The 26025-nt window shown below is 43.4% G+C and overlaps 2 protein-coding genes across 5 annotated transcripts in view; one reads left to right on the forward strand and one right to left on the reverse strand.

Annotated features, from left to right (window-relative positions):
- add1 (adducin 1 (alpha)) overlaps nucleotides 1-8362 on the forward strand; it is a 281597-nt gene extending 273235 nt beyond the window's left edge. The window contains 2 exon segments of the mRNA XM_072515692.1: nucleotides 5731-6017; nucleotides 6020-8362. Coding sequence (XP_072371793.1) covers nucleotides 5731-6017; nucleotides 6020-6151 — 419 coding nt within the window. The 3' untranslated portion in view covers nucleotides 6152-8362.
- The window catches only part of mfsd10 (major facilitator superfamily domain containing 10), a 124390-nt gene that overhangs the window by 16847 nt on the left and 81518 nt on the right, over nucleotides 1-26025 (reverse strand). For 3 of the 4 annotated variants that reach the window (XM_072515697.1, XM_072515695.1, XM_072515696.1), the window contains exons 12-13: nucleotides 19550-19639; nucleotides 9215-11433 (exon numbers count right to left, since the gene is read on the reverse strand). In XM_072515697.1, coding sequence (XP_072371798.1) covers nucleotides 11330-11433; nucleotides 19550-19639 — 194 coding nt within the window. In that variant the 3' untranslated portion in view covers nucleotides 9215-11329. Of the gene's footprint in view, nucleotides 1-9214; nucleotides 11434-19549; nucleotides 19640-26025 lie in introns of those variants that run through there. The other variant, XM_072515698.1, reaches the window with a different exon arrangement.

Genomic DNA, 26025 nt, shown 5'->3' on the forward strand with positions numbered 1-26025 from the left:
ACATGAAAGGATACTGGCAGGTAAAATAAAACAACATCCTAAGTTGTTTTACAAGTCCATTTACTCTTGAGGGTAAAGGATAACTAGGGAAAGAATAGGGCTCCTTAAGAACCACAATGGTAATTTGTGTGTGGAGCCAGAGGCTGTAGGTAGAGTTGTACCTTGTATCAGTGTTCACTCGTGAGAGGGTACAGTGTGGGTATTGAAATCGTGGAGAAGGACTGTAATAAAATTAAAAGATTAACATAGTCAGAGAGGCGGTTCTGAGTGATCTGGCAAGTTTAAAAGTAGACAAATCTTCAGGGCCAGAGGAAATGTAACCCAGGCTGCTGAGTGAGGCAAGGGAGGAAATAACAGCAGCGCTGGCAACTATTTTCAATTCCTCCCTGGCCACAGGAGAGGTGCCGGAGGACTGGAGGATAGCCAAGAAGGGAGGAAGGAATAAACCAGGAAACTGTAGGCCAGTCAGTCTAACCTCTGTGGTGAGGAAACTATTGGAAGCAATTCTGAGAAACAGAATTAATCTGCATTTGGAGAGGCAGGGATTAATCAAGAAGAGTCAGCATGGTTTTGTTAAGGGGAGGTCATATCTGACCAACTTGACAAATTTTTCAGAGGTGACCAAATGTGTAGATAAGGAAAATGCATTTGATGTAGTCTACTTTGGACTCAGAAAAGCTTTCGATAAGGTCCCAGATGGGAGACTGATAGCAAAGGGATAGCCCGTGGGATCCAAGGAAATTTGACAAATTGGATCCAAAATTGACTGAATGGCAGGAAGCAGAGGGTAATGGTCGATGGGTGTTTTTCCGACTGGAAGCCGGTGTCCAGTGTGGTCCCACAGGGATCAGTGTTGGGGCCCTTGCTGTTTGTGGTTTATATAAATGATTTAGATATGAATGTAGGAGGTTTGATCAGTAAGTTCCCGGATGATCTGAAAATTGGTGGGGGGGTAAATAGTGAGAAGGATAGCCTTCAATTACAGGAGGATATAGATGGGCTAATCAGTGGCAAATGGAATTCAATCCAAATAAGTGTGAAGTGATGCACTTGGGCCGGACAAACAAAGCAATGGATTACATGATAAATGGCAGGACCCTGGGAAGCACTGAAGATCAGAGGGACCTTGGTGTGCATGTACACCGGTCACTTAAGGTAGCCGAGCAGGTGGATACAATGGTTAAGAAGGTATTTGGCCTTTATTAGCCGAGGCATGGAGTTTAAGAGCCAGGGTGGTTATGCTGGAACTGTGTAAAACATTGGTTAGGCCACAGCTCGAGTGTGGTGTGCAATTCTGGAATCTACATTATGGGAGGGATATGATAGCATTGGAAAGGGTGCAGAGGAGATTTATCAGGATGTTACCTGGACTGGAGAATTTTAGCTATGAAGACAGATTGGATAGACTGGAGTTGTTTTCTTTGAAGCAGAGGGGAGACATGATTGAGATGTATAAAATTATGAGGGGCATAGATAGAGTGGAGAGGTAAAAACTTTTCCCCTTTTGGAGGGATCAGTGACATGGGGACATAGATTTAAGGTAAGGGGCAGGAGGTTTAGGAGGGATGTGAGGGAAAACTTTTTCACCCAGAGGGTTATGGGAGTCTGGAACTCGCTGCCTGAAAGGGTGTTGGAGGCAGAGACCCTCATAACATTTAAGTATTTAGATGTGCACTTGCAATCCCAAGGCATAGATGCAATGGGCCAAGTGCTGGAAAATGGGATTAGAATAGTTAGGTGGTTGTTTTTGACTGGTGGGTTTGAGCCCACTATAAAGTGGGTTGTATTTGGGTTGTTGGAGAAACTGGTCTCAAGGGCCCTCTCTCATACCATGCATTATGCATTTCTTAGAAAAGATGTTGAGTAACAGGTTCTTGGAGGGAAAATCTAAAAATATAGGGAAAGGGGTCAAAGAAAATCTCCTGTCCCCAATTTGACCGACAGTGTTTTATATCACTCAAAAATGTAGACATTTTAATTTATTTGAAGTTCAATTTATTTTGGGACTAGATTAAAAGTCCTTTGACTAAATTACAAATATGGCACAGAATCATGTAGTGTTCTCACTACACTAGTTAATGCTAGTGTTGGTTGCATAAAATGGTGTAATCTGATTCATGTATTTGTGCACCTTCTGCCATGTTAGAATCACTGTCCTGTTGTAGTTTTTCCATCCACTGATCTCATCTGATTTCTCTGTTCTGTAGTAATTGTATATTCTGGTTTTTTTGTTTAACACAAACGGCTGTTACGAATGCATAGATTTTTCTTCTTGTGCTTTGTTTTCTTCCACCCGCCTTCCTGTGGCTGCATTACAAACAGGAGCTGGATGTGCTAAAGAGTACCTGTTACCATAGTAAGTATTGTGCATTCATGTTTAGAGCTGCTTCAATTAACCCTGCAACACTTGCGTACATGCATGGCTTCCAGCTTTCACATTCCTGTTTCCACTTCCATTTCCTCCTCATTAATTGCCAACTTCAAGCTGCAACACCTTCCTGAAATTTTCGAAATTTGTTTTACTTTCCTCCTTTGTTTTCTCACAAGGATCAGCGTATATTCCTTAAATTTTGATAAGAGAGTGCACAACTCTCTTGGCTATCAGATAAGTTTCCAGTATCTTTTTTCTTATTCATTCACGGGATATGGGTGTTGCTGGCTAGGCCAGCATTTATTGCCTATGCCTTTCAGAAGGTGGGGGTGAGCTGCCTTCTTGAACCACTGCACTTCCTGAGGTGTAGGTACATCTACAATACTGTTAGGGAGGGTGTTCCAGAATTTTGACCCAGCGACAGTGAAGGAACAGCGATATATTTCCAAGTCAGGACGGTGAGTGACTTGGAGGGGAACATCCAGGTGGTGGTGTTCCCATTTTATCTAGATATCTTGTATTCTGAGAAGAACATATACCTTTCAAATGAATTTGTTAATGTTGTTTAATTTAAATTCCCTGATAGATTTTTGAATTGTGTGTGCTGCGAACAATGTATGATAAATCCTGTACCTTGATGTTCAAAGTAAGTCTGTATGGTAAACACACTATGATGCTGAATATGTTACAATGTTCCTGTGTTTCTAGTTCACTTTTTTATATTGCATATTACATGTTTGCTTCAAAAGTATACTGTACAAAATTCAGAAATATGAACAAAAGAATTTCTGATTCTGTGTGAATGCCATAATGAACTGACTAAATCGGGTTTTAGGAAAAAGCAGCAAAGCTGTCTAACCTGATTACAATTTAAGTAATGACTTCTTGACATATAGGCTAGAAATTACTTGCCAATATTTGCCATCAAATGTCTTAATTATTCAAACGATATTTCTTTGTCCATTATTTCACCAGAAATAAACTCATTTAAAATTTAATTGATTAGCTCCATTAAAATAGTGGGAGGAAGGTCATAAACATTTGTTTACTACACGTGTGGGTTAAAAGTGCATTTGAACTTCACTCCTTTCTGTGAAAAGAACTAAACCAAGAATTTCTTTTAACCATGGTGCACTGTGAGCTTGTTGCTGTTCTGTGCTAAAGCTGCTACTCCCCTATATTTTGTTTCCCTTTGTCTTTACCTCAGGCGCGAGCAAAGATTAATATGATCCTTAATTTGAGAAAATGTAGAGATTTAATTTATGATCAGAATTGTGAAGAATGCCTATTGGACAAACCCTGAGGTTCAACTATTTTGTAACCATGGCATTGTATTGGGACAGGATAGACAAGCGATGGGGAAAAGAACCAAGTGCATTTAATAAGAGGTGGTATATATTCTATAATGGAAGGCAAATTCAGAACTGATGTCGGGAGTTTACACAAAAGAGTAACATAGGATAATAAAAATGTTTAATATATCTAAGAAATAGTGTTGGATGACTGGTTTGTTGTAGGTAATTGAGCTATCATTGAACAATTTATCATGGACTGATTTAGCTTTGTTATCTGCATTCATCTTCGAAATAGAATTAAAGCTATCAGCTTTAAAGAACTGTGACACAGTGCCATATAATGGCACTACTGGAAAGATGCTCAAATTCTGCTTTTGGTAATTGGGAGATTGATTCTTTCCAATTATAATATAGTGTAATTTGATTTAAGGTTCTTTGCAGGGTATATTGGTGGTGAAGAAAATTTTGTTTTTTATTTTATTAACAAGTCCAGTATTCCCTCACTCATCCAGGCTGGATTTGAACTAAGCCATGTTGTGATTTGGTATCCTGCATGAGAGGATGAGTAAAATACTTGCATTTATACAACCTCAGCCAAGACTTTACAGTCAATCAAGTATTTCTTTGCAGTTTAATTGCTGCTGTAATGTAGGAAATGTGATATCCAATGCATAGCAGATCCCACAAAACAACAATGAGGTGATGACCATACAATCTTTTATGAGCGGTGTTGGTTGAGGAATAAATATTGGTCAGGACACCAGGAACAATTTCCCTGATCTTAAAAATAGTTCTGAAGGGTGTTTTACTTTTACCTAAGATGACAGACAGGGTATGAGTTTATAAGGGCTTTGACAAAGGGTCATCTGGACTCAAAACATTAGCTCTTTTCTCTCCCTACAGATGCTGCCAGACCTGCTGAGATTTTCCAGCTTTTTCTCTTTGGTATCAGTTTAAAATCTCATTTAAAAGACTGGTACTTCTGACAATATAGAACTCCCTCAGGTTATTGTATTCACCATGAAATTAAATGAAAATCGCTTATTGTCACAAGTAGGCTTCAAATGAAGTTACTGTGAAAAGCCCCTAGTCGTCACATTCCGGCGCCTGTTTAGGGAGGCTGATACGGGAATTAAACCCGTGCTGCTGGCCTGCCTGGGTCTGCTTTAAAAGCCAACTTTTTAGCCCACTGTGCTAAATCAGTCTCTGAGTCTCTGGAAGTTGATTTTAGAAATTATTTCCATTTGACAAAACACTAAATTATTCTATATCCTTTAGATGTTAGAATAATTATATACCCGTAGTCCAAAACTGGGATTGTTCTTTTCAGAAGCATAATACTGGCATACATTTCATGCAGCTATGCCACTGAGCAAGTACATTAACATGCTACTTGATGCCGTGGCTGTATGAACATTTGAGCTTGCAATTCTCTGAGCGGTGATATTACATTCTTGTCACAGTTTAAGATGATCACATTGGAAACTGAGCGTTTCCACACAGGAAGGGAAGAATTACCTTTGTCAGTGCACCTTATCAGTGCATTCCTTGAACTGTCTGAGGAGATGTTCAAGTGGAAATTCCAAAAATGATAGTCTCCTAATCTTAAACGGTTGAAGATTGGAGGGACAGAATTCTTATCAAATAGTAGTAGGGATGAGTGAGGCTATGGAGTGATTTGAACAAAGGGGTGAGAATTTTAAATTGATGATGCTGCTGGATTGAGGCCCCCCCCCCCCCCCCCCCCCCCCCCATATGTCAAATGAACACAGTAGTAATGGGTGAATGAAACTTGATGCAAGTCAGGATTTGGCAGCAGAACTTTGAATGAAGATTTACCGAAAGTAGATCGATGATGGCCAGGCGAGTATAATTATAGAACAGTTCTGATCTAGTTGGGGAACTAGGAAGTAAAACTACAATTTTTGGCAATTGACCATTCGATAATTTTAGTATGCTAACGAAACTGTGCTTTACAGCAGTGCAAAGTTGGGATTGTGTACCCAAGTCAAAAACCTGCGCTCACACTTCCTTATGTTGTCCTCTCTTTTATAAATTATTCAGAATTGCAAGTGGAACAGACATGCAAGGATGACAGTGCTGCAACTTTCCAACAGTCCCTGCCAGAACTCACCCCTGATGAGCCCTCTGAAGTGCTGACCTTCCCAACTTCGGGAAACGAGGAGTCGGATAGCCCAAGCAAAGATCTGAGTAGGAAGCTTGACGAGCTGACCACTGCCGAGCTCCAAGAAGTGCCCTCCCCACCACCACCTGAGCAGGTCCCAACGCCACCGGCTGAGGAAGTGGCAGATGCAGCCAGCGATGAGTCTCCCAGCAAGTCACCTTCGAAGAAGAAGAAAAAGTTCCGCACTCCTTCCTTCCTGAAGAAGAACAAGAAAAAAAGCGACTCCTAAAAAAAGCCTGGTCCTTACCTGGGGAAGGCAGGATGCCCCCATTTCACAGATCGATTCTAATTAATTTCTAGAATGTGCAAGGTTGTATCGTTTAGTGTTATGTCTTATTAAAAAAAAAAACATGTAACTGAATGCAAAGAAACGTCTAGTATAGCTCGATTGGTATGGAAAGTAACAGGACATTTTTTTGACACAAAAAAAGAGGTGCTAATCCTTTCAGTGCAGTAGGTGCAACCCACTAAGTGTTTAATTTGCAGCATGGTTTGCCACTTTGGGGTTGAGCTAGAAGAATAATAAAACCAGAGGAAGCCTTTTTTAATAAGATTATATTGTAATGATGAATTAATTGCGTTGTTGATGTAATATGCAGATATTGTAGTAATGACCTACATTTTATCACAGGTGTGTAAGACATTCTGCACATGACTGTTAAATGCCAGCTATTTGCAATGCTGCCTAAGTGCTGTGGGGATATGTTTAAAGGTTATTACACGTGGCTTGTAAATTGACACAGATCATGAGTTGCTTACTTTATAAAATGAAAAAGAATGCTCGAGGTGAATTGCTGAATCATGAATATCAGGCAGATTTCTGTTTACGGCAGATTTCCCTTTTGTGTAAAGCAATTGAATGATGCAGCCCATTGGTAAATATGGTGTGGTATCTGTCAAGAGCACCGAGGTGCTATCTTGGGAATCATTGCACAGCGAGTTTCCAGGCTTTGGATATTTTCTTTAAACAAGACCATGGGCATGCCCAGTGTGTTGCATTTGTACACCTCCCAGCAACTAATTCAGCAACTTAGCACTAATTGGTTGACTGGACCTGGTGACTCACTTACCCATTTTCGCTTGCATTACCAGTCTTAAGAACGTTGTCTGAAAGGGGGGGGGAAATAGGTACACAACATACTCCTGTGTTAGTGGAATACATTTTTGATAAATATGATGGCAAAGTCGTGCTTTAATGCTGGAATCGTATATAGTGCTCTATCGCAATGCTAGAGAAATCTCTCCAATTACTTTGAAGTGCAGTGATTGTTTATGTGGGCAAATGTGGCATTTAAAGGAAGTCTTGTTTAACCAGAAATTCTATGAAATGGCTAATATGTTGTGTCCTTTTTTTTTTAATATGTTGATTTGAAGTATAAAAGATTCAGCAACAAATGTTACTGTATTGCTAAGATTCGTTTCACATCAGAGGAATTGAGTAGAAAGGAGAGGGTCCATTTTTACCCTGTGCATTCACCGTTACTAATGGAGGAAAAAAAGTTTTTTCATAAATCCTACAATGTGAATACAAGATGAAAAATGTCCACTAAGGCCTGTTATTAATTAGGCAGCAGCCGAAGCTACTTGGAATGTGACATGTACATGCTGCACGACCTATCCTGCTTTTGCTAAACCGGGAATAGAACAAGCCTCCACTGAACACTCTTAACTTTTCCCCATGCTGCTGGGTATGGAAATTTCACTCCTCCATGATAATTAAAACCCATGATCGTTTTCTTGAAACTCCTATTTTGATAAACTAAATTGCTCAGATAAATACAGAGAGGTTTACGAGAAAATTGTAAAAAATAAAAAAATAAAGAAAATCATGCAAAGAAACATAGGATTGATGGAATCCTACAAAATGCACTGGGAAAGTATTGGCATATATAAATGACATCATTTAGAGCTAACCCCTTCAACACAAGATATTTCAGGCAGGGCTGCCTGCAGTTTCTGGCTGAAATTCCTCCATTCCCAGTGGAAAGCCTTGGTTTGGGTATCTGTAACTTTTATGTTGGAGATGTGATAACACAGTCCATGTGTTGAGGACCAGCTACTGCCTTCCCCTTTCAAAGTAGGTCTGCTGGTGGGTTGAGGCAGGGCTGCAGTGGAAGTGGCAGCAAAAGAAAAAGCAAGGAGTATAATTTGCAAATAAGATGTGTAATGAGGACTGCATGGCATTGCTGGCTTTCCGCTTGTATTCTACCCTTGTATGACTTCTGTACACTAAGTAATTTTAAGCTCCTTTTTGTTAATCAGTTATAATTGTCAGACTTGAATATTAACCACATACCATCTGCTAATTATTCCAGTTTTGATTCTTGTTTCAGTTCTTAATTATCATCTCCACTTATACAAAAGATTTGTAAACTCAATCTTTCCAATTCTTGTATCACTACATGAAGAATTTATTACTTTTATGAAGAAAACCATTAATTTTGTTTTTTTAAGTTTCATTGTAACAGTTTTGAGTTTCGCCTACGAATAAAATCTTTTCTTTAAACCTTATGCTGGAATGATGTTTCCTTTAGTTGAAACACAAACATTACTGATCACTGGCAGTCTCCTTTATTTCTCTTCAATATCAGAGACCCAAGAAATCCGGCTGAGAGACCTCTGCCAGTACTGCCCTAAAGCAGATAACTGAGTTGAGCGGAAAACAGTTCCAAATTTAACATTCTGCTGTTAGAGACAAAAAAAGAATAAAATGGAAACCTGAAATTAAAAATAGATGCTGGAAATACACCTGTCTAAAGGGGAACGACAGACTCAGGAAAAACTCACAGGTGTGTGGTATCCAGTATATGCCTAGCGAGGAATGCAAAATTAGGCTGGATATATAAGGTAGCAGCACACTGGTTAAACCAAAACGGAATATGCAAATCCGTTCAAACAAGAGTATGTTTGAAGTCGGGGGGGGGGGAGGGGGGGGGGGGAGGAGAGCTGGAGTTGGTTGGTTGGAGGACACAGAATATGTGACATTGGTTAAAAATGAGGACACACAACTCAGACAAGTTAAAGCCAAAACAGAATTCAAGGTAACATAGGACAAGGGTTGAAACGAGACAAATTTAGGACTGATTAAAAGGCTATTCCTCAGATGGTGAGGAACGGACTCCTTGGTAGGGCAATGGAGAGAATTACACTGGAATCATCAAGAAACCATTTGCTGTGATTGGAGAGGATAGGTTCTTCATGCATGGTTGAGATCAGATAGCCTCCCTCCAGCCCTCTTATGAAGATTGCATATAAAGAAGTGAGTTAGGTAAAAAATGTAAAACTATACAAAACAATGCAACCATGCCATTTCACTTATGGATCAAAATACAGAAACAAACTTGGCTACATAATAAAACTATATTTTTAAGCGAACAGTTTATTTATTTTGAAAACAGTAATGGCAGATTTTCTCTGGGTGCTGTTGGTTTTCGGATTAATTCTAACAAGGCAAGTGATTTACATTTAACTTAGATACCAGTAAATCCAGTGCTGCTTAAGCTCTCTGGTGAAATTGTGGTAATCTATAATTCACCAGTTTTGTTTCATGAGGTGGTGTTGTGTCAAATCACGGAGTCTTTCTTTGGAATTGATTACATCATCAACTAACCGATTTAAGTAACAAAAGCAAAATATCGGATGCTGGAAATAACCGACCAATTGAGCAGAAATTTACATCAATCTAAGGAAGGAGTGTTAGGAGGGGTGATTAAAAGCTTAGTAAAGGAGGTAGGTATTAAGGAGTGTGTTAAAAGAAAGAAGTAAATAGGCAGAGGTCGAGAGGATTACAGAATTTAAGGCCTAGGCAGCTGAAGGCATGCCCATGGTGGGGCAAGAAATGATGGTTCAGCAGTCCCAGTAACGTTTTCGAATGAGGCTTAAAGCACATGTATCTGTCTTAGGAAATGGGAGTGCTACCACTGAGCCAAGACTGAGGCCTAAAGAGAGACATTTACCTTTGCTCAGGTGGTCAAGATACAAAAGCTGAATCCCTACAGACCAGAATGATCCCAGGTTCATTCCGTGCGCAAATAAATTATAACAATGTACTGCTATGAAATAAGAGAAAAATACTGCGGATGCTGGAAATAAAAAATAAAAACAAAATCCTGGAAAAAAACTGCAGGTCTGGCAGCAACTGAGAGAGAAACTTGAAGAGGAGCCATACAGACTCAACATAAATCCTGTTTCTCTCCACCGATGCTGCCAGACCTCCTGAGTTTTTCCGACATTTTCAGTTACAGCTATGAAATATTGCCCCAGCTTGAAAATGTTTTCATGGGATGAGAGAAGAAATTTGGCCTGGTGAGAAGATGGCCCAAATCACTGCTCATTCAACAGAGTCCAGTTCACGTTAACCGATTCTTTGATTCCTCTGAATGAATTTGGTAAATGTCCCTCTCCCAGCCCTACCGCTGGTAAATATGTGCCTAGTTTCTTCACTTTGTGATTGTTCAGTTATTTATATTCTAATATCCTGTCTTATTTTCCAATGGATACAAGCATTGATCAGCATTCGTAAACTGTAGGCCAGTGAGTGAAAAGCTCTTTGGGTATAAGGTGCATTGATGGAAGTAATTTGTTAGTTCCCATCACACATACTGGCAGCAGTGGCAATTGCAAGAGGAAGGAACAATGAAGAGAGACATCCTGAAGAAAAGTGTGAGCTGCACGTTTTTCCCCAATTTTTATATTAGTCAAGAACCCCTAGGTTAAATAATAGAATAATTATATGGAGTAAAGCTCCATCTGCTCTACCAGCAATCTGCCTCCGCCATTACCGCAAGATCTCTGATTGAGACTGACAGGGAAACTTATGCTGTGTACCCATACCCAGCTGTAAACTATGCTGAGACCATTCCAAACTCGTCTTTAGTGGGATATTCTAGCCTACAGCCAGGGCCAAAAGTGAGCACAGGATCCAGAACTAAAGCAAAATACTGTGGATGCTTCAAATCTGAGATCAAAACCGATGCTGTTGGAAATATTCAGCAGGTCAGGCAGCATCAGTGGAGAGCGAAACAGTGTTAATATTTTAGGTTGATGACTTTTCATCAGGACTGATGTTGATGTATGACCCGCTGCACCACTTGCCTCAAATAAAGCCCTGAAAACAGAGTAGCAGAGTCCCACCCAAGCAGGTAGTATAAATGATCCACAAATAATGCTGCAAGGAGCAGAAGGGGGAATATCAAAAATCTTTTGACAACATTGTGATTCAACCCGGTCAAGTCACTTGCTGTATGGGAACCGTTTCTCATGCTCCCAATATTAAGTTGCACGTTAGTATCACATTTCTTTTTCAAAAAAGATATTTTTCCCAATGTTCATTTACTTGATACTCTCAACTGGGATTAAGTAAATATGACCAGCTGCTATAAGTTTATTTTAAAAAGACTGCTTCCTGTTGCTCCAAGTGTGTATCCAGCGTAGCCCTCACTTTAAGGTTTACAATGGCCACTTTGTTACTTCTGGTCTTCACTCTGTTTTCTTCACTTTGGGGATCATAAGAAGTGCAAGCGGGAGGAGGAAGGCGAAGCTGGTCGCAGTGAAACACAACTCTGCCCCTGCCAGCCAGTAAACTGCAGGTAAAACACAAGAACATTCAGTATTTTCACTACAGTTGCCTCCCATAACACCACACCTCCAACAGGTCCTATTTGATCAGAAGTCCTGTTGCAATCTGAAGGCAGTTATAGTCGCCCTCTTGTTTCAGAGCAGCATTCGATATTTATTTTATGTTCTTGCGCTATTCCTTGTTTTCAAATCCATCTGTGGCCTTGCCTCTAACCTCTTTCACACTCTAATTTAATTTGTTACACCACTGGCTGACCTTCAGCGACCCTGAGCTCTGGAATTTCCTCCTTAAACCTCTGTACCTTTCTCCTCTATTTTTCTTCTCCAGGTAGCATCCTTGATTATTCAAGGGGTCTCCAAACCACTGCTAATGCCATGACTTTACTGAAGGGCAGGAGGAAGGTACCATGTCTACCTCATCCAGAACAGAGATCGAACCCCAAGCTGTTGCCATTATTCTGAACCACATGCTCACGGTCTAGTAAACAACCCTCACCCCGTTAGGGTGCTCCTTAAAACTTAATATGACAAAGGTTGGTCAATGAAATGAAAAATGAAAATCGCTTATTGTCACAAGCAGGCTTCCAAATGAAGTTACTGTGAAAAGCCCCTAGTCGCCACATTCCGGCGCCTGTTCGGGGAGGCGGGTACAGGAATTGAACCGTGCTGCTGGCCTGCTTTGGTCTGCTTTAAAAGCCAGCGATTTAGCCCAGTGTGCTAAACCAATGAGTTACGTTTGATAAGTTCCTCTAATGTGTCTGGGGACATTTTACTAAGTTAAAGGTGCTATATAAATGCAAGTGCAGAGGCAGCACAGTGGCGCAATGGGTTAGCCCTGCTGCCTCACGGCGCCAAGGTCACAGGTTCGATCCCGGCTCTGGGTCACTGTCCGTGTGGAGTTTGCACATTCCGTGTTTGCGTGGGTTTCGCCCCCCAACCCAAAAGATGTGCAGGCTAGGTGGGATTGGCAACGTTAAATTGCCCCTTAATTGGAAAAAATGAATTGGGTACTCTAGATTTATTAAATAAATAAATAAATGCAAGTGCTGTGGCAAGCTTTCTGACTTCCCTTTGGATTTACTAGGGTTGGAAGATCAAGGGAGTCCAGTGTGTACTTGATTTTTCACTTGTGCAGTTTGTATAATATTGAGGACTACTGAAAATTGAAATTAAAAGCCCTTTAGTCAATAAGACAACACATTGTGATTGTTTTCCGGTTTCTATCACAATATTTTACTTTAACTTAAGTAAATCATTCAAATAAATAATGAAACACATGGTGCTTATAAAACTATCCCTAAACTTTGGTAACTATTAGCCTATTATAAGAGGTCAAATATGTTAATTATTTGCAGGGTTGCTGGGAGAGGTGAGTGCATATTTAAAAGAGACTTCAGTTCCTGGAGCAGGCCACAGGCTGCAGGGTTGCTGGGAGAGGTGAGTGCATATTTAAAAGAGACTTCAGTTCCTGGAGCAGGCTACAGGCTGCAGGGTTGCTGGGAGAGGTGAGTGCATATTTAAAAGAGACTTCAGTTCCTGGAGCAGGCCACAGGCTGCAGTGTTGCTGAGAGAGGTGAGTGCATATTTAAAAGAGACTTCAGTTCCTGGAGCAGGCTACAGGCTGCAGGGTTGCTGGGACAGGTGAGTGCATATTTAAAAGATACTTCAGTTCCTGGAGCGGGCCTATTGGCTCATTGGAAATCAGGCAGGGTACAAAAGGTGTGGCAGGAGTGCCTTTAGTCACAGAGTGCTGATTGGAACAGAGTGCATCTGAGTTTAGGGAGTGACTGAGTTCGGGTGAGTGGCGAGAGAGGGCTGTGTTTTTGTTGGTATTCGGGTTTATCCTTGAGGTTCTATTTTTTAAAAATTTTTAATAAAAATTATTTAAATTAATTAACTAGTTGAATATGGCTGGACAGGTGATGTGCTGTTGCTGTATGATGATGGAACTGGTGGATCCCATTGAGACCGTCAGTGACCACATCTGCAGCAAGTGTTGGCTGCTCGAGGAACTTCGGCTCCGAATTGATGAGCTGGAGACCGAGCTGCACATACTGCGGCACATCAGGGAGGGGGAAAATTACCTGGACGCTTTGTTTCAGGAGGCAGTCACACCCGGTAGAATAAGTACTGTTAATTCGGTCAGTGGTCAGGGACAGAGTGGTGTGACTGCAAGGGAGGCAGGTAAGGGGATCCTGAGTTGAGGAGCCTCAGCCCTTGACCTTGTCCAACAGGTATGAGGTACTTGCTCCCTGTGTGGATGAGGAAGAGGGCTGTAGGGAGGATGCGCTGACTGACCACTGTCCCGTGGTACAGGAAGCCATTCAAGAGGGGGGAGCAAAAAAACAAGTGGTAGTTGTAGGGGGTTCTATAATTAGGGGGATTGATGGCATCCTTTGTAAGCCAGATCGTGAGTCCCGCATGGTACGTTCTCTGCCCGGTGCCAGGGTGAGGGACATCTCTGATCGGCTTGAAAGGATTTTGGAGAGGGAGGGGGAGGATCCAGTTGTTGTGGTCCACGTTGGGACTAACAACATAGGTAAGACTAGGAAAGAGGACCTGTTTGGGGATTATCAAACACTAGGGACTAAATTAAAGAACAGGTCCTCCAGGGTTATAATCTCTGGATTACTACCCGAGCCACGTGCCAATTGGCATAGGGTTGAGAAAATTAGGGAAGTTAACACGTGGCTAAAGGAGTGGTGCGGGAAAGAGGGATTCCATTTCATGGGGAATTGGCATCAGTACTGGGGTAGGAGGGACCTGTACCGTTGGGACAGTCTTCACCTGAACCATTCTGGGACCAGTGTTCTAGCGAATAGGATAAATAGGTTGGTCACAAGGACTTTAAACTAGCAAGTTGGGGGGAAGGGAAGGGTAAAGCTATGGACAGTATAATGGTTAATGGAGAGCAAGGCAGCAGGTTACGCGACAGGTTATTATGTAGAGATATGGGTTCAAAGACTAGGAAAATTAGGAGAAAGGGCAAGAGGAAAAATAATTTGCGAAACGTTACTGATCAAGGTGTTAGGATTCATAACAAAGACATAAAAAACAGCATAAGTGTACTTTACCTGAATGCTCGTAGTATACGGAATAAGGTGAATGAGTTGATGGCGCAAATCATCGTGAATGACTATGATTTAGTGGCCATTACTGAAACATGGTTAAAAGATGGTCATGACTGGGAGTTAAATATCCAAGGGTATCAGACTATACGAAAGGATAGAATGGACGCTAAGGGCGGTGGTGTAGCTTTGTTGTTTAAGGATGGCATCCAGGCAATAGTAAGGGATGATATTGGTGCTATGGAGGACACGGTTGAATCAATTTGGGTGGAAATCAGGAATAGTAAGGCGAAAAAGTCACTGACAGGAGTAGTCTATAGGCCACCAAATTGTAACAGGATGGTAGGGCAGGCAATAAGCAAAGAAATAACGGATGCCTGTAGAAATGGTACAGCGGTTATCATGGGAGATTTTAATCTGCATGTCGATTGGTTTAACCAGGTTGGTAAAGGCAGCCTTGAGGAGGAGTTTATAGAATGTGTCCGGGATAATTTCCTGCAACAGTATGTAATGGAACCTACAAGGGAACAAGCGGTCCTAGATCTGGTCCTGTGTAATGAGGCAGGATTGATTAATGATCTCCTAGTTCGGGATCCTCTTGGAAGGAGCGACCACAATATGGTGGAATTTAAAATACAGTTGGAGGATGACAAGGTAAAATCAAACACTAGTGTTTTGTGCTTAAACAAAGGCGATTACAATGGGATGAGAGAAGAACTAGCTAAGGTAGACTGGGAGCAAAGACTTCATGGTGAAGCAGTTGAGGAACAGTGGAGAACCTTCCGAGCGATCTTTCACAGTGTTCAGGAAAGGTTCATACCGACAAAAAAGAAAGACAGTAGAAAGGGAAAAATCGACCGTGGATATCTAAGGAGGTGAGGGAGAGTATCAAATTGAAGGAAAAAACATACAAAGTGGCAAAAATTAGTGGGAGACTAGAGGACTGGGAAGTCTTTAGGGGACAACAGAAAGCTACTAAAAAAGCTATAAAGAAGAGTAAGGTAGACTATGAAAGTAAACTTGCTCAGAACATAAAAGCAGATAGTAAAAGCTTCTACAAATATATGAGACAAAAAAGAGTGGCTAAGGTAAATATTGGTCCTTTGGAAGATGAGAAGGGAGATTTAATAATAGGAGACGGTGAAATGGCTGAGGAGCTGAACAGGTTTTCTGGGTCAGTCTTCACAGTGGAAGACACAAAGAACATGCCAGTGACTGATGGAAATAAAGATATGATAGGTGAGGACCTTGAGATGATTGTAATCACTAAGGAGGCAGTATTGGGCAAGCTAATGGGGCTAAAGGTAGACAAGTCTCCTGGCCCTGATGGTATGCATCCCAGAGTGTTAAAAGAGATGGCTAGGGAAATTGTAAACGCACTAGTGATAATTTATCAAAATTCACTAGACTCTGGAGTGGTCCCAGAGGATTGGAAATTAGCAAACGTGACACCACTGTTTAAAAAAGGAGGTTGGCAGAAAGCGGGTAATTATAGGCCGGTAAGCTTAACTTCGGTTGTAGGGGAAATGCTGGAATCTATCATTAAGGAGGAAATAGCGGGGCACCTGGAGGGAAATTGTCCCATTGGTTCATAAAGGGTAGGTCGTGTCTGACTAATTTGGTAGAATTTTTTGAGGACGTTACCAGTGCAGTAGATAACGGGGAGCCAATGGATGTGGTATATCTGGATTTCCAGAAAGCTTTTGACAAGGTGCCACACAAAAGGTTGCTGCATAAACTAAAGATGCATGGCATTGAGGGTAAAGTGGTAGCATGGGTAGAGGATTGGTTAACTAACAGAAAGCAGAGAGTGGGGATAAATGGGTGTTTCTCTGGTTGGCAACCTGTAACTAGTGGGGTCCCTCAAGGATCAGTGTTGGGCCCGCAGTTGTTCACAATTTACATAGACGATTTGGAGTTGGGGACCAAGTGCAGCGTGTCAAAGTTTGCAGACAACACTAAGATGAGTGGTAAAGCAAAAAGGGCAGAGGATACCGGAAGTCTGCAGAAGGATTTCAATGTTGCCAAGTGTGAGGCTATCCATTTTGGGAGGAATAACAGCAGAATGGATTATTATTTAAACGGTAAGATGTTAAAACATGCTGCTGTGCAGAGGAACCTGGGTGTGCTGGTGCACGAGTCGCAAAAAGTTGGTGTGCAGGTGCAACAGGTGATTAAGAAGGCTAATCGAGTTTTGTCTTTCATTGCGAGAGGGATGGAGTTCAAGACTAGGGAGGTTATGCTGCAATTGTATACGGTGTTGGTGAGGCCACATCTGGAGTATTGTGTTCAGTTTTGGTCTCCTTACCTGAGAAAGGACATATTGGCACTGGAGGGAGTTCAGAGGAGATTCACTAGGTTGATCCCAGAGTTGAGGGGATTAGATTATGACGAGAGGTTGAGTAGACTGGGACTGTACTCATTGGAGTTTAGAAGGATGTGGGGGGATCTTATTGAAACATATAAAATTATGAAGGGAATAGATAGGATAGATGCGGGCAGGTTGTGTCCACTGGTCGGGGAAAGCAGAACTAGGGGGCATAGCCTCAAAATAAGGGGAAGTAGATTTAGGACCGAGTTTAGGAGGATCATCTTCACCCAAAGGGTTGTGAATCTCTGGAATTCCTTGCCCAGTGAAGCAGTTGAGGCTCCTTCTTTAAACGTTTTTAAGAAAAAGATAGATACCTTTCTAAAGAATAAAGGGATTCGGGGATATGGTGTACGGGCCGGAGAGTGGAGCTGAGTCCACAAAGATCAGCCATGATCTCATTGAATGGCGGAGCAGGCTCGAGGGGCCAGATGGCCTACTCCTGTTCCTAGTTCTTATGTATATGGTCTCTTGAGCATTCACGATTTTATTTGTGTTATAACCCCAATGGAGGTCCTGGGATCAGGTCCATATGATTCACTGTGACCTTCCCAGAATATGTACTTCCTCACTGAGACAGGCAGGCCTTCTCCTTTACAAGGAGGGCCCCAGTTGTATGAAAACCCCGGCCTAGCTGCAGGTCAGGAAAGGAGACCCTTAGGGGAGTATTGAAAGTGTATTGAAATAAACCTTGTTCTGTAATTTCTACTTTCATCTGAGTTCTGCCTACTGCGGATTCAACACTGGCAACGAGATTCAATGGAGTTGCTACACGCCCGGCCCACCTCGTCTAGGCTTTGGCAGGCCCCACTACTAACCACCAAAATGCTACACATAGGAAAGCTGGAACCTTTTGATGCAAGTACAGATGATTGGGGGCAATATGTTGGACGCATGAACAAATGATATCTGGTGAAGCGTTGAACTGTTATATTACTGACGGCTTGCGGAGGGCCCACCTACAGCGTGATAGAGTTTGACCCACCCGGATTTCCCAGATTCCCGCCCTGGTGAACCTGGAAGGGGAGCATTTTGACCCGAAATCACCTTTCATCATACGCCGTTTCCAGTTCCACACGGCTGCTCAGGCCCAAACCGAGTTGGTGAGGGACTTCCTGGCCGGTCTCCGAAAACTGGTTGAGACTTGCGAATTAGGTGTGACACTGAATGAGACACTCGGGTACCTGTTGGTGTATGGATTCCACGGTGCAGCCATGCAACAGAAATTACTAGCTTTGAGGCCCACATGGATCTGCAACATGCTGTGGCGATAGCTATCTACAAAGAAAGTGCCGAATAAGGGGTCCAGGGACTGACAGTGCTCTGGCACGCAGTCACAAGCACCTATCACACTCGGCTAGACCTGAGGAGGTTGGCACCCGACAACAGGATACCTACCGGAGGAACACTGACCGCTGTAATTGCAGCCGGAGACGCTGCTGGACAGTCTCCACCGACCAGTAGCAACAGGAATATGACCACCAGCCAGCGTGGGCCGCTACAGGCTGCAGAAACCAGAGAGACAAGAGACCCGTGAGGATCTACCCGCCCGCTGTCCTGCTAGGGATTTTTGAGGACACCCAAGATGCCGGATGAAAAATCACCTAGCTTCGACTCGGAAACTGAGATGGACATTCTGCCACTGCTGGAGGTGCCCGTGCTGGCTCCTGTGGCCATGCCGACATTGGCACCACCCAAACGCTCGTCACATAAACACCACTCCCCGGTCCAATATATGCCTCCTGATGCCACAAGGACGGCACCTGCATGCCATCTACAGGCAAAACGCTCAAAAGTCTTGCCGCCCTTACCCATGGATATGGATGTTGCTCCAAACTTTTTTTTTGGGTGGGGGGGGGGAAGAGCGAGAGAGAGAGAGTTATAACCCCAAAGGAGGACCAAGGATCAGGACTATACGATTTCCTGGGACTTCCACGGAATATGAACTTCAATTTTAAGACCGGCAGACCTTCTCTTTCAGGGGGCAGGGTTTCCCCTTTACAAGGAGAGCCCCATTTGTATAAAAACCCCGGCCTAGTTGCAGGTCGGGGAAGGAGACCCTGAGGGGAGGAGAGGAGTATGGTAAGTATCGCGAAATAAATCTTGTTCTGGAATTTCTATTTCTGTCTATACGTTCTGCCTGCCGCGGATTCAACGGTTTGTTTCCCCAATTGTGCTTTCAGCTGTTTTGGCCCTAAGCTCTGGAATTCCCGACCTCCCCTTCCTCCATTTAGTCGATAAGGAAAGCCTACCTCTTTGACAAAATGGTTAACCATCTGTCCTAAGTATCTTTTATGGGCTCGGTGTGAAGCACGTTGGAACATTTTACTACAGTAAAGGTGCTTTCTAGGGCAGCACAGTGGTGAGCATTGCTGCCTCACGGCGCTGAGGACTCGGGTTCGAATCCCGGCCCTGGTCACTGTCAGTGAGGAGTTTGCACATTCTCCTCCTGTCTGCGTGGGTTTCACCCCCACAACCCAAAGATGTGCAGGATAGGTGCATTGGCTGCGTTAAATTGCCCCTTAATTGGAAAAAATAATTGGGTACTCTAAATTTTTTTTTTAAAGTAAAGGTGCTTTCTTACTAAAAAGTTGTTTTGTGTTCAAATAAATCTGGAACCAAAACTCCAACAGGTAATGTATTAATGAAACATCTGCTGAAAATAATTGGCAGGAAATTTCTCACCGGTAGCTGCCACGATTGGTCCCAAAGCTCGGGCCAAAGCCCCCAAACTGCGAAGAATTCCCATCACGGTTCCTTTTTGATTAGCTGCACCTAATTTAAAAACAAATGCCTTGTTTTATTGCATTTTTCTCATCCTCAATTAATTTTCTCAAAGTCCTCCCACTATTCAAAAATTCCCTACAAGTGGTGCCTCTTGAACCAGGCGGTTTTAAGATTATGAATAAGAACAGGGATAGGTCTGATTCCTCAAGCCTACTCCGCCATTCAGTAAGATCATGGCTGTCCAGCAACTCTACTTTCCATCCTCATATCCTTAACATCCAAAAATGTATCAGTCTCAGTCTGGAAACTACTCAACAGCAAAGCATCTATAGAATTTCAAAGATTCTCAATCCATTGAGTGAAGAAATGTTTCCTTCCCTTAGTCCTATATGGCCAGCCCCTTCTACTGAAACTATGACCCGTAGTTGTAGAGGCTCTAGCCACAGAAAATAGCCTCGTGTTATTGGGATGGGGCTGCAATTATCTTGCACCTAAAAGTTACTTCAGCTGATTGAGAGAGCCTTTTCCCTGAAATTTGAGGAGAGTTGCAAAACAAAAAAGGGGGACATTTACGCAGGAGGGAGATGGTGGCTCTTAAGTGAAATTATTAAATATTTGTTGTAAACTCGAGGTATTGAGGGATATGGGGCAACGGTAGATATGTGGTGTTAGGACACAGCCTAAACATAATCTCAATGTTGTTGTGTTATTGGACGACTAATCCAGCGTCTGTGTTAATGATCTAGAGACACGAGTTCAAATCCCTCCACTGGAAATTGGAAACATTTAAATTATTAAATAAATCGGGAATAAAAAGCTGGTATCAGTAATAGTGACTAGGGCCAGGATACCCCCCCCCCCACCCCCCCCCCCCCACCCCCACTGCGCGGTGCATTTTCAGGCAGTGGAGGCAACTCACCATTGGCTGAGGTGGCACGGTAGCACAGTGGTTAGCACTGTTGCTTCACAACGCCAGGGACCCTGGTTTGATTCCCAGCTTGGGTCACTGTCTGTGCGGAATCTGTACATTCTCTCCGTGTCTGCGTGGGTTTCCTCCGGGTGTCCCGGCTTCCTCCCACAAGTCCCGAAAGACCAGCTTGTTAGGTGAATTGGACATTCTGAATTCTCCCTCTGTGTACCCAAACAGGCGCCGGAGTGTGGCGACTAGGGGCTTTTCACAGTAATTTCATTGCAATGTTAATGTAAGCCTACTTGTGACACTAATAAAGATTATTATTAGATGCAGGATCTTCCAGTCCCGCCAGTGTCAACAGCGTTTTGCGTTGTTTGCCGACCACGCCAGCGGGTAACCCGTTAGCCAATGGTGATCTTCTGCCAGAAAACCACCGGCGGGTGGGGGGCAGAAAATCCCAGCCTAGGAAACTAATGATAGTCGTTGAAAACATATCTGGTTCAATACTGGCCCTAGAGGAAGGAAATTTGCCATTTCTATGCAATACAGAAAATAGAGCACAAGTAACAATGTAAATGTCTATAACTTTTTTTTTTTTCGTTATTCGTTCTTGGGGTGTGGGCCTTGCTGGGTGGGCCAGCATTTGTTGCCCCATCTCTAATTTCCCTTTGCTGGTGAGCTGCTGCCTTGCACTGCTGCAGTCCATGTGGGTTAGCTACACCCACACTGCTGTGAGGCAAGGAGTTTCAGGGGACAGACGTGAACTCCGAACAAACAGCTTGGATTTAACTGGGTCACACACAAGGTAATAGAATTGAAAGCCCTTGAGTGATAAAAGTAGGTGGGTAGTGTGAACAATTTCAAGGAGGAATCAGATACTTCTTTTTTTGGGGAAATGTTTTTCTTTCATTTGTAACCATGAAATAACACATAATTATCCTCTAAACAGTAAGTCACCCCCTCCTTCTCCAACATTGCATTTGCTTTCCTAACTGCCGATTGAACCTGCACGTTAACCTGAAGAGAATCTTGAACAAGGATCCCAAGTCCCTTTGTGCTTCTGATTTCCTAAGCATTTCCCCATTTAGAAAATAGTCGAAGCCTCTATTCTTCCTTCCAAAGTGCACAACTTGCACTTTTCCACATTCTATTCCATCTGCTACTTCTTTGCCCATTCTCTTAGCCTGTCCGAGTCCTTCTGCAGCCCCCCCTGCTTCCTCAATACTACCTGTCCCTCTACATATCTTTGTATCATCTGCAAACTTAGCTGCCTTCAGTTCCTTCTTCCAGATCATTAATGTATATTGTGAAAAGTTGTGGTCCCAGCACCGACCCCTGAGGCACACTACTAGTCACCGGCTGCCATCCTGAAAAAAGACCCCTTTATCCCCACTCTCTGCCTTCTGCCAGCCAGCCAATCCTCTACCCATGCCAGGATCTTACCCTTAACACCATGGGCTCTTAAATTATTTACAAGTCTCCTATATGGCACCTTGTCAAAGGCCTTCTGGAAATCTAAATAAATCACATCCACTGGTTCTCCTTTGTCTAATTTCCTTGTTACCTCCTCACAGTACTCCCTGAACAGGCGCCGGAATGTGGCGACTAGAGGCTTTTCACAGTAACTTCATTTGAAGCCGACTTGTGACAATAAGCAATTTTCATTTTCAGATGTCAGACATGACCTCCCCTTGATGAAGCCGTGCTGACTCAGTCCTATTGGATTGGATTGGATTGGATTTGTTTATTGTCACGTGTACCGAGGTACAGTGAAAAGTATTTTTCTGCGAGCAGCTCAACAGATCATTAAGTACATGAGAAGAAAAGGGAATTTAAAAAAATACATAATAGGGCAACACAACATATACAATGTAACTACATAAGCACTAGCATCAGATGAAGCATACAGGGTGTAGTGTTAATGAGGTCAGTCCATAAGAGGGTCATTTAGGAGTCTGGTGACAGTGGGGAAGAAGCTGTTTTTGAGTCTGTTCGTGCGTGTTCTCAGACTTCTGTATCTCCTGCCCGATGGAAGAAGTTGGAAGAGTGAGTAAGCCAGGTGGGAGGGATCTTTGATTATACTGCCCACTTTCCCCAGGCAGCGGGAGGTGTAGATGGAGTCAATGGATGGGAGGCAGGTTTGTGTGATGGACTGGGCTGAGTTCACGGCTCTCTGAAGTTTCTTGCGGTCCTGGGCCGAGCAGTTGCCATGCCAGGCTGTGATGTAGCCCGATAGGATGCTTTCTGTAAAGGGTGGTAAGAGTTAATGTGGGCATGCCAAATTTCCTTAATTTCCTAAGAAAGTATAGGCGCTGTTGTGCTTTCTTGGTGGTAGCGTCGACGTGGGTAGACCAGGAGAGATTTTTGGTGATGTGTACCCCTAGGAATTTGAAACTGCTAACCATCTCCACCTCGGCCCCGTTGATGCAGACAGGGGTGTGTACAGTACTTTGCTTCCTGAAGTCAATGACCAGCTCTTTATTTTTGCTGGCATTGAGGGAGAGATTGTTGTTGCTACACCACTCCACTAGGTTCTCTATCTCCCTCCTGTATTCGGACTCGTCGTTATTCGAGATCCGGCCCACTATGGTCGTATCGTCAGCAAACTTGTAGATGGAGTTGGAACCAAATTTTGCCACGCAGTCGTGTGTACACAGGGAGTAGAGGGCTAGGTACACAGCCTTGCGGGCCCCCGGTATTGAGGACTATTGTGGAGGTGTTGTTGTTTATTCTTACTGATTGTGGTCTGTGGGTCAGAAAGTCGAGGATCCAGTTGCAGAGTGGGGAGCCAAGTCCTAGGTTTTGGAGCTTCGATATGAGCTTGGCTGGGATTATGGTGTTGAAGGCGGAGCTGTAGTCAATAAACAGGAGTCTAATGTAGGAGTCCTTGTTTTCGAGATGCTCTAGAGATTAGTGTAGGGCCAGGGAAATGGTGTCTGATGTGGACTGGTTGCAGCGGTATGCGAACTGCAGTGGATCAAGGCATTCTGGGAGTATGGAGGTGATGCGCTTCATGATCAACCTCTTGAAGCACTTCATTACAACTGAAGTCAGGGCCACTGGTCGGTAGTCATTTGAGGCACGTATTTTATCATGCTCTTCCAAGTACTCTGCGAACTCATCTTTAATAATGGACTCTAATTTCGAATGTGCATCCACGATGACTATAAATATGTGACCCATGAAAGGACCTGCAAAATCCACATGAATTCTCGACCAAGGCCAATCAGGCCACTCCCAAGGATGTAATAAGACCATAAGACGTAGGAGCAGAATTAGGCCACTCGGCCCATCGAGTCTGGTCCGCCATTCAATCATGGCTGATGTTTTCCTCATCCCCAATCTCCTGCCTTCGCCCCAGTAAGAAGATGGTGCTAGTGGTACCATCTTTTGGTTAGATTGACATGCAGAACAGGATTTTACTTTGTTCCCCAAATCCTGGTCCATTTTAGGCCACCAAACATACAACCTGGCTAGACTCTTTGAAGAGACACCATTACTTGCAGACGACAAGGGTGTGGAGCAACCACTCTCGATCCCCACAGTATGCAACCATCCTCTACACTTAACTGGTCTTTGTACCTCACATAAGGCTTCAACACCACCATCTATGATAGATGGCCATCCTTGTATCAGAATTATTTTAACTTGTGACAGAATGGGAACTCTGTACACCCACTGCTTAATTTGTTCATCACTCACTGGAGATTGTGCAAGTCTCTCTAGTAAGTAAATCATCTTGCGAGGACACTGTACCTGGTGTGGCAAATCCGGTAAAGGGAGTCCAGGTTAGCTTTGTCCTTCCCTGCCCTGTACACGATGCTGACTGATACGCTGACAAATGTAAGCACTCAGCCCTGCGTTCTTGCTGAGGCCATGGGAGGAATACATTTTGATTCACAGAAAGAGAGTCATCAACGGCTCGTGGTCGGTACATAGGGTGAACGATTTTTTGGGGGGGATTGGTTTGGATTTTGTTTATTGTCACGTGTAACCGAGGTACAGTGAAAAGTATTTTTCTGCGAGCAGCTCAATATATCATTAAGTACATGAAAAGAAAAGGAAATAAAAGAAAATACATAATAGGGCAACACAAGGTACACAATGTAACTATGTAAGCACCGGCATCGGGTGAAGCATCAAATGTAGTGTTAATGGGGTCAGTCCATAAGAGGGTCGTATAGGAGTCTGGCAATAGCGGGGAAGAAGCTGTTTTTGAGTCTGTTCGTGCGTGTTGTCAGACTTCTGTATCTCCTGCCCGATGGGAGAAGTTGGAAGAGTAAGTCGGGTGGGAGGGATCTTTGATTATACTGCCCGCTTTCCCCAGGCAGCGGGAGGTGTAGATGGAGTCAATGGATGGGAGGCAGGTTTGTGTGATGGACTGGGCTGAGTTCACGGCTCTCTGAAGTTTCTTGCGGTCCTGGGCCGAACAGTTGCCATGCCAGGCTGTGATGTAGCCCGATAGGATGCTTTCTATGGTGCATCTGTAAAAGTTGGTAAGGGTTAATGTGGACATGCCAAATTTCCTTAATTTCCTAAGTATAGGCGCTGTTGTGCTTTCTTGGTGCTAGCGTCGACGTGGGTAGACCAGGAGAGATTTTTGGTGATGTGTACCCCTAGGAATTTGAAACTGCTAACCATCTCCACCTTGGCCCCGTTGATGCTGACAGGGGTGTGTACAGTACTTTGCTTCCTGAAGTCAATTACCAGCTCTTTAGTTTTGCTGGCATTGAGGGAGATATTGTTGTCGCTGCACCACTCCACTAGGTTCTCTATCTCCCGCCTGTATTCGGACTCGTCGTTATTGAGATCCAGCCAACTATGGTCGTATCGTCAGCACACTTGTAGAAGGAGTTGGAACCAAATTTTGCCACGCAGTCGTGTGTACACAGGGAGTAGAGGGCTAGGTACACAGCCTTGTGGGCCCCCGGTATTGAGGACTATTGTGGAGGTGGTGTTGTTTATTCTTACTGATTGTGGTCTGTGGGTCAGAAAGTCGAGGATCCAGTTGCAGAGTGAGGAGCCAGGTCCTAGGTTTTGGAGCTTCGATATGAGCTTGGCTGGGATTATGGTGTTAAAGGCGGAGCTTTAGTCAATAAATAGGAGCCTGATGTAGGAGTCCTTGTTGTCGAGTTGCTCTAGGGATCAGTGTAGGGCCAGGGAAATGGCGTCTGCTGTGGACCGGTTGCGGCGGATGCGAATTGCAGTGGATTTTATAGAGGTATGATGAAATCGTTTTACCGCAAAACAATAGCTAGACCTTCTTTATCCAGCTCTGAATACCCTTTCTCAGCCTTTATCAGTGTTCATCAGACCCATCCTCCATTACATGAGAAAGTACCACCCCCACACCATAGAGCGAACTGTCGCAAGACAGAATAAGGTCCCTGTCTGGATCAAAATGGACCAGCAGATTTTGACTACAGCAGCGCTTCCACAACTTTGAAAGCCTTCTTCTATGCGGACTCCCACTTCCATTTTGTTTCTTTGTGCAGAACTAGGCACAGTGGAACCAACATTG

The sequence above is a fragment of the Scyliorhinus torazame genome, chromosome 9 (assembly GCF_047496885.1).
Source record: "Scyliorhinus torazame isolate Kashiwa2021f chromosome 9, sScyTor2.1, whole genome shotgun sequence".
Lineage (NCBI taxonomy): Eukaryota > Metazoa > Chordata > Chondrichthyes > Carcharhiniformes > Scyliorhinidae > Scyliorhinus > Scyliorhinus torazame.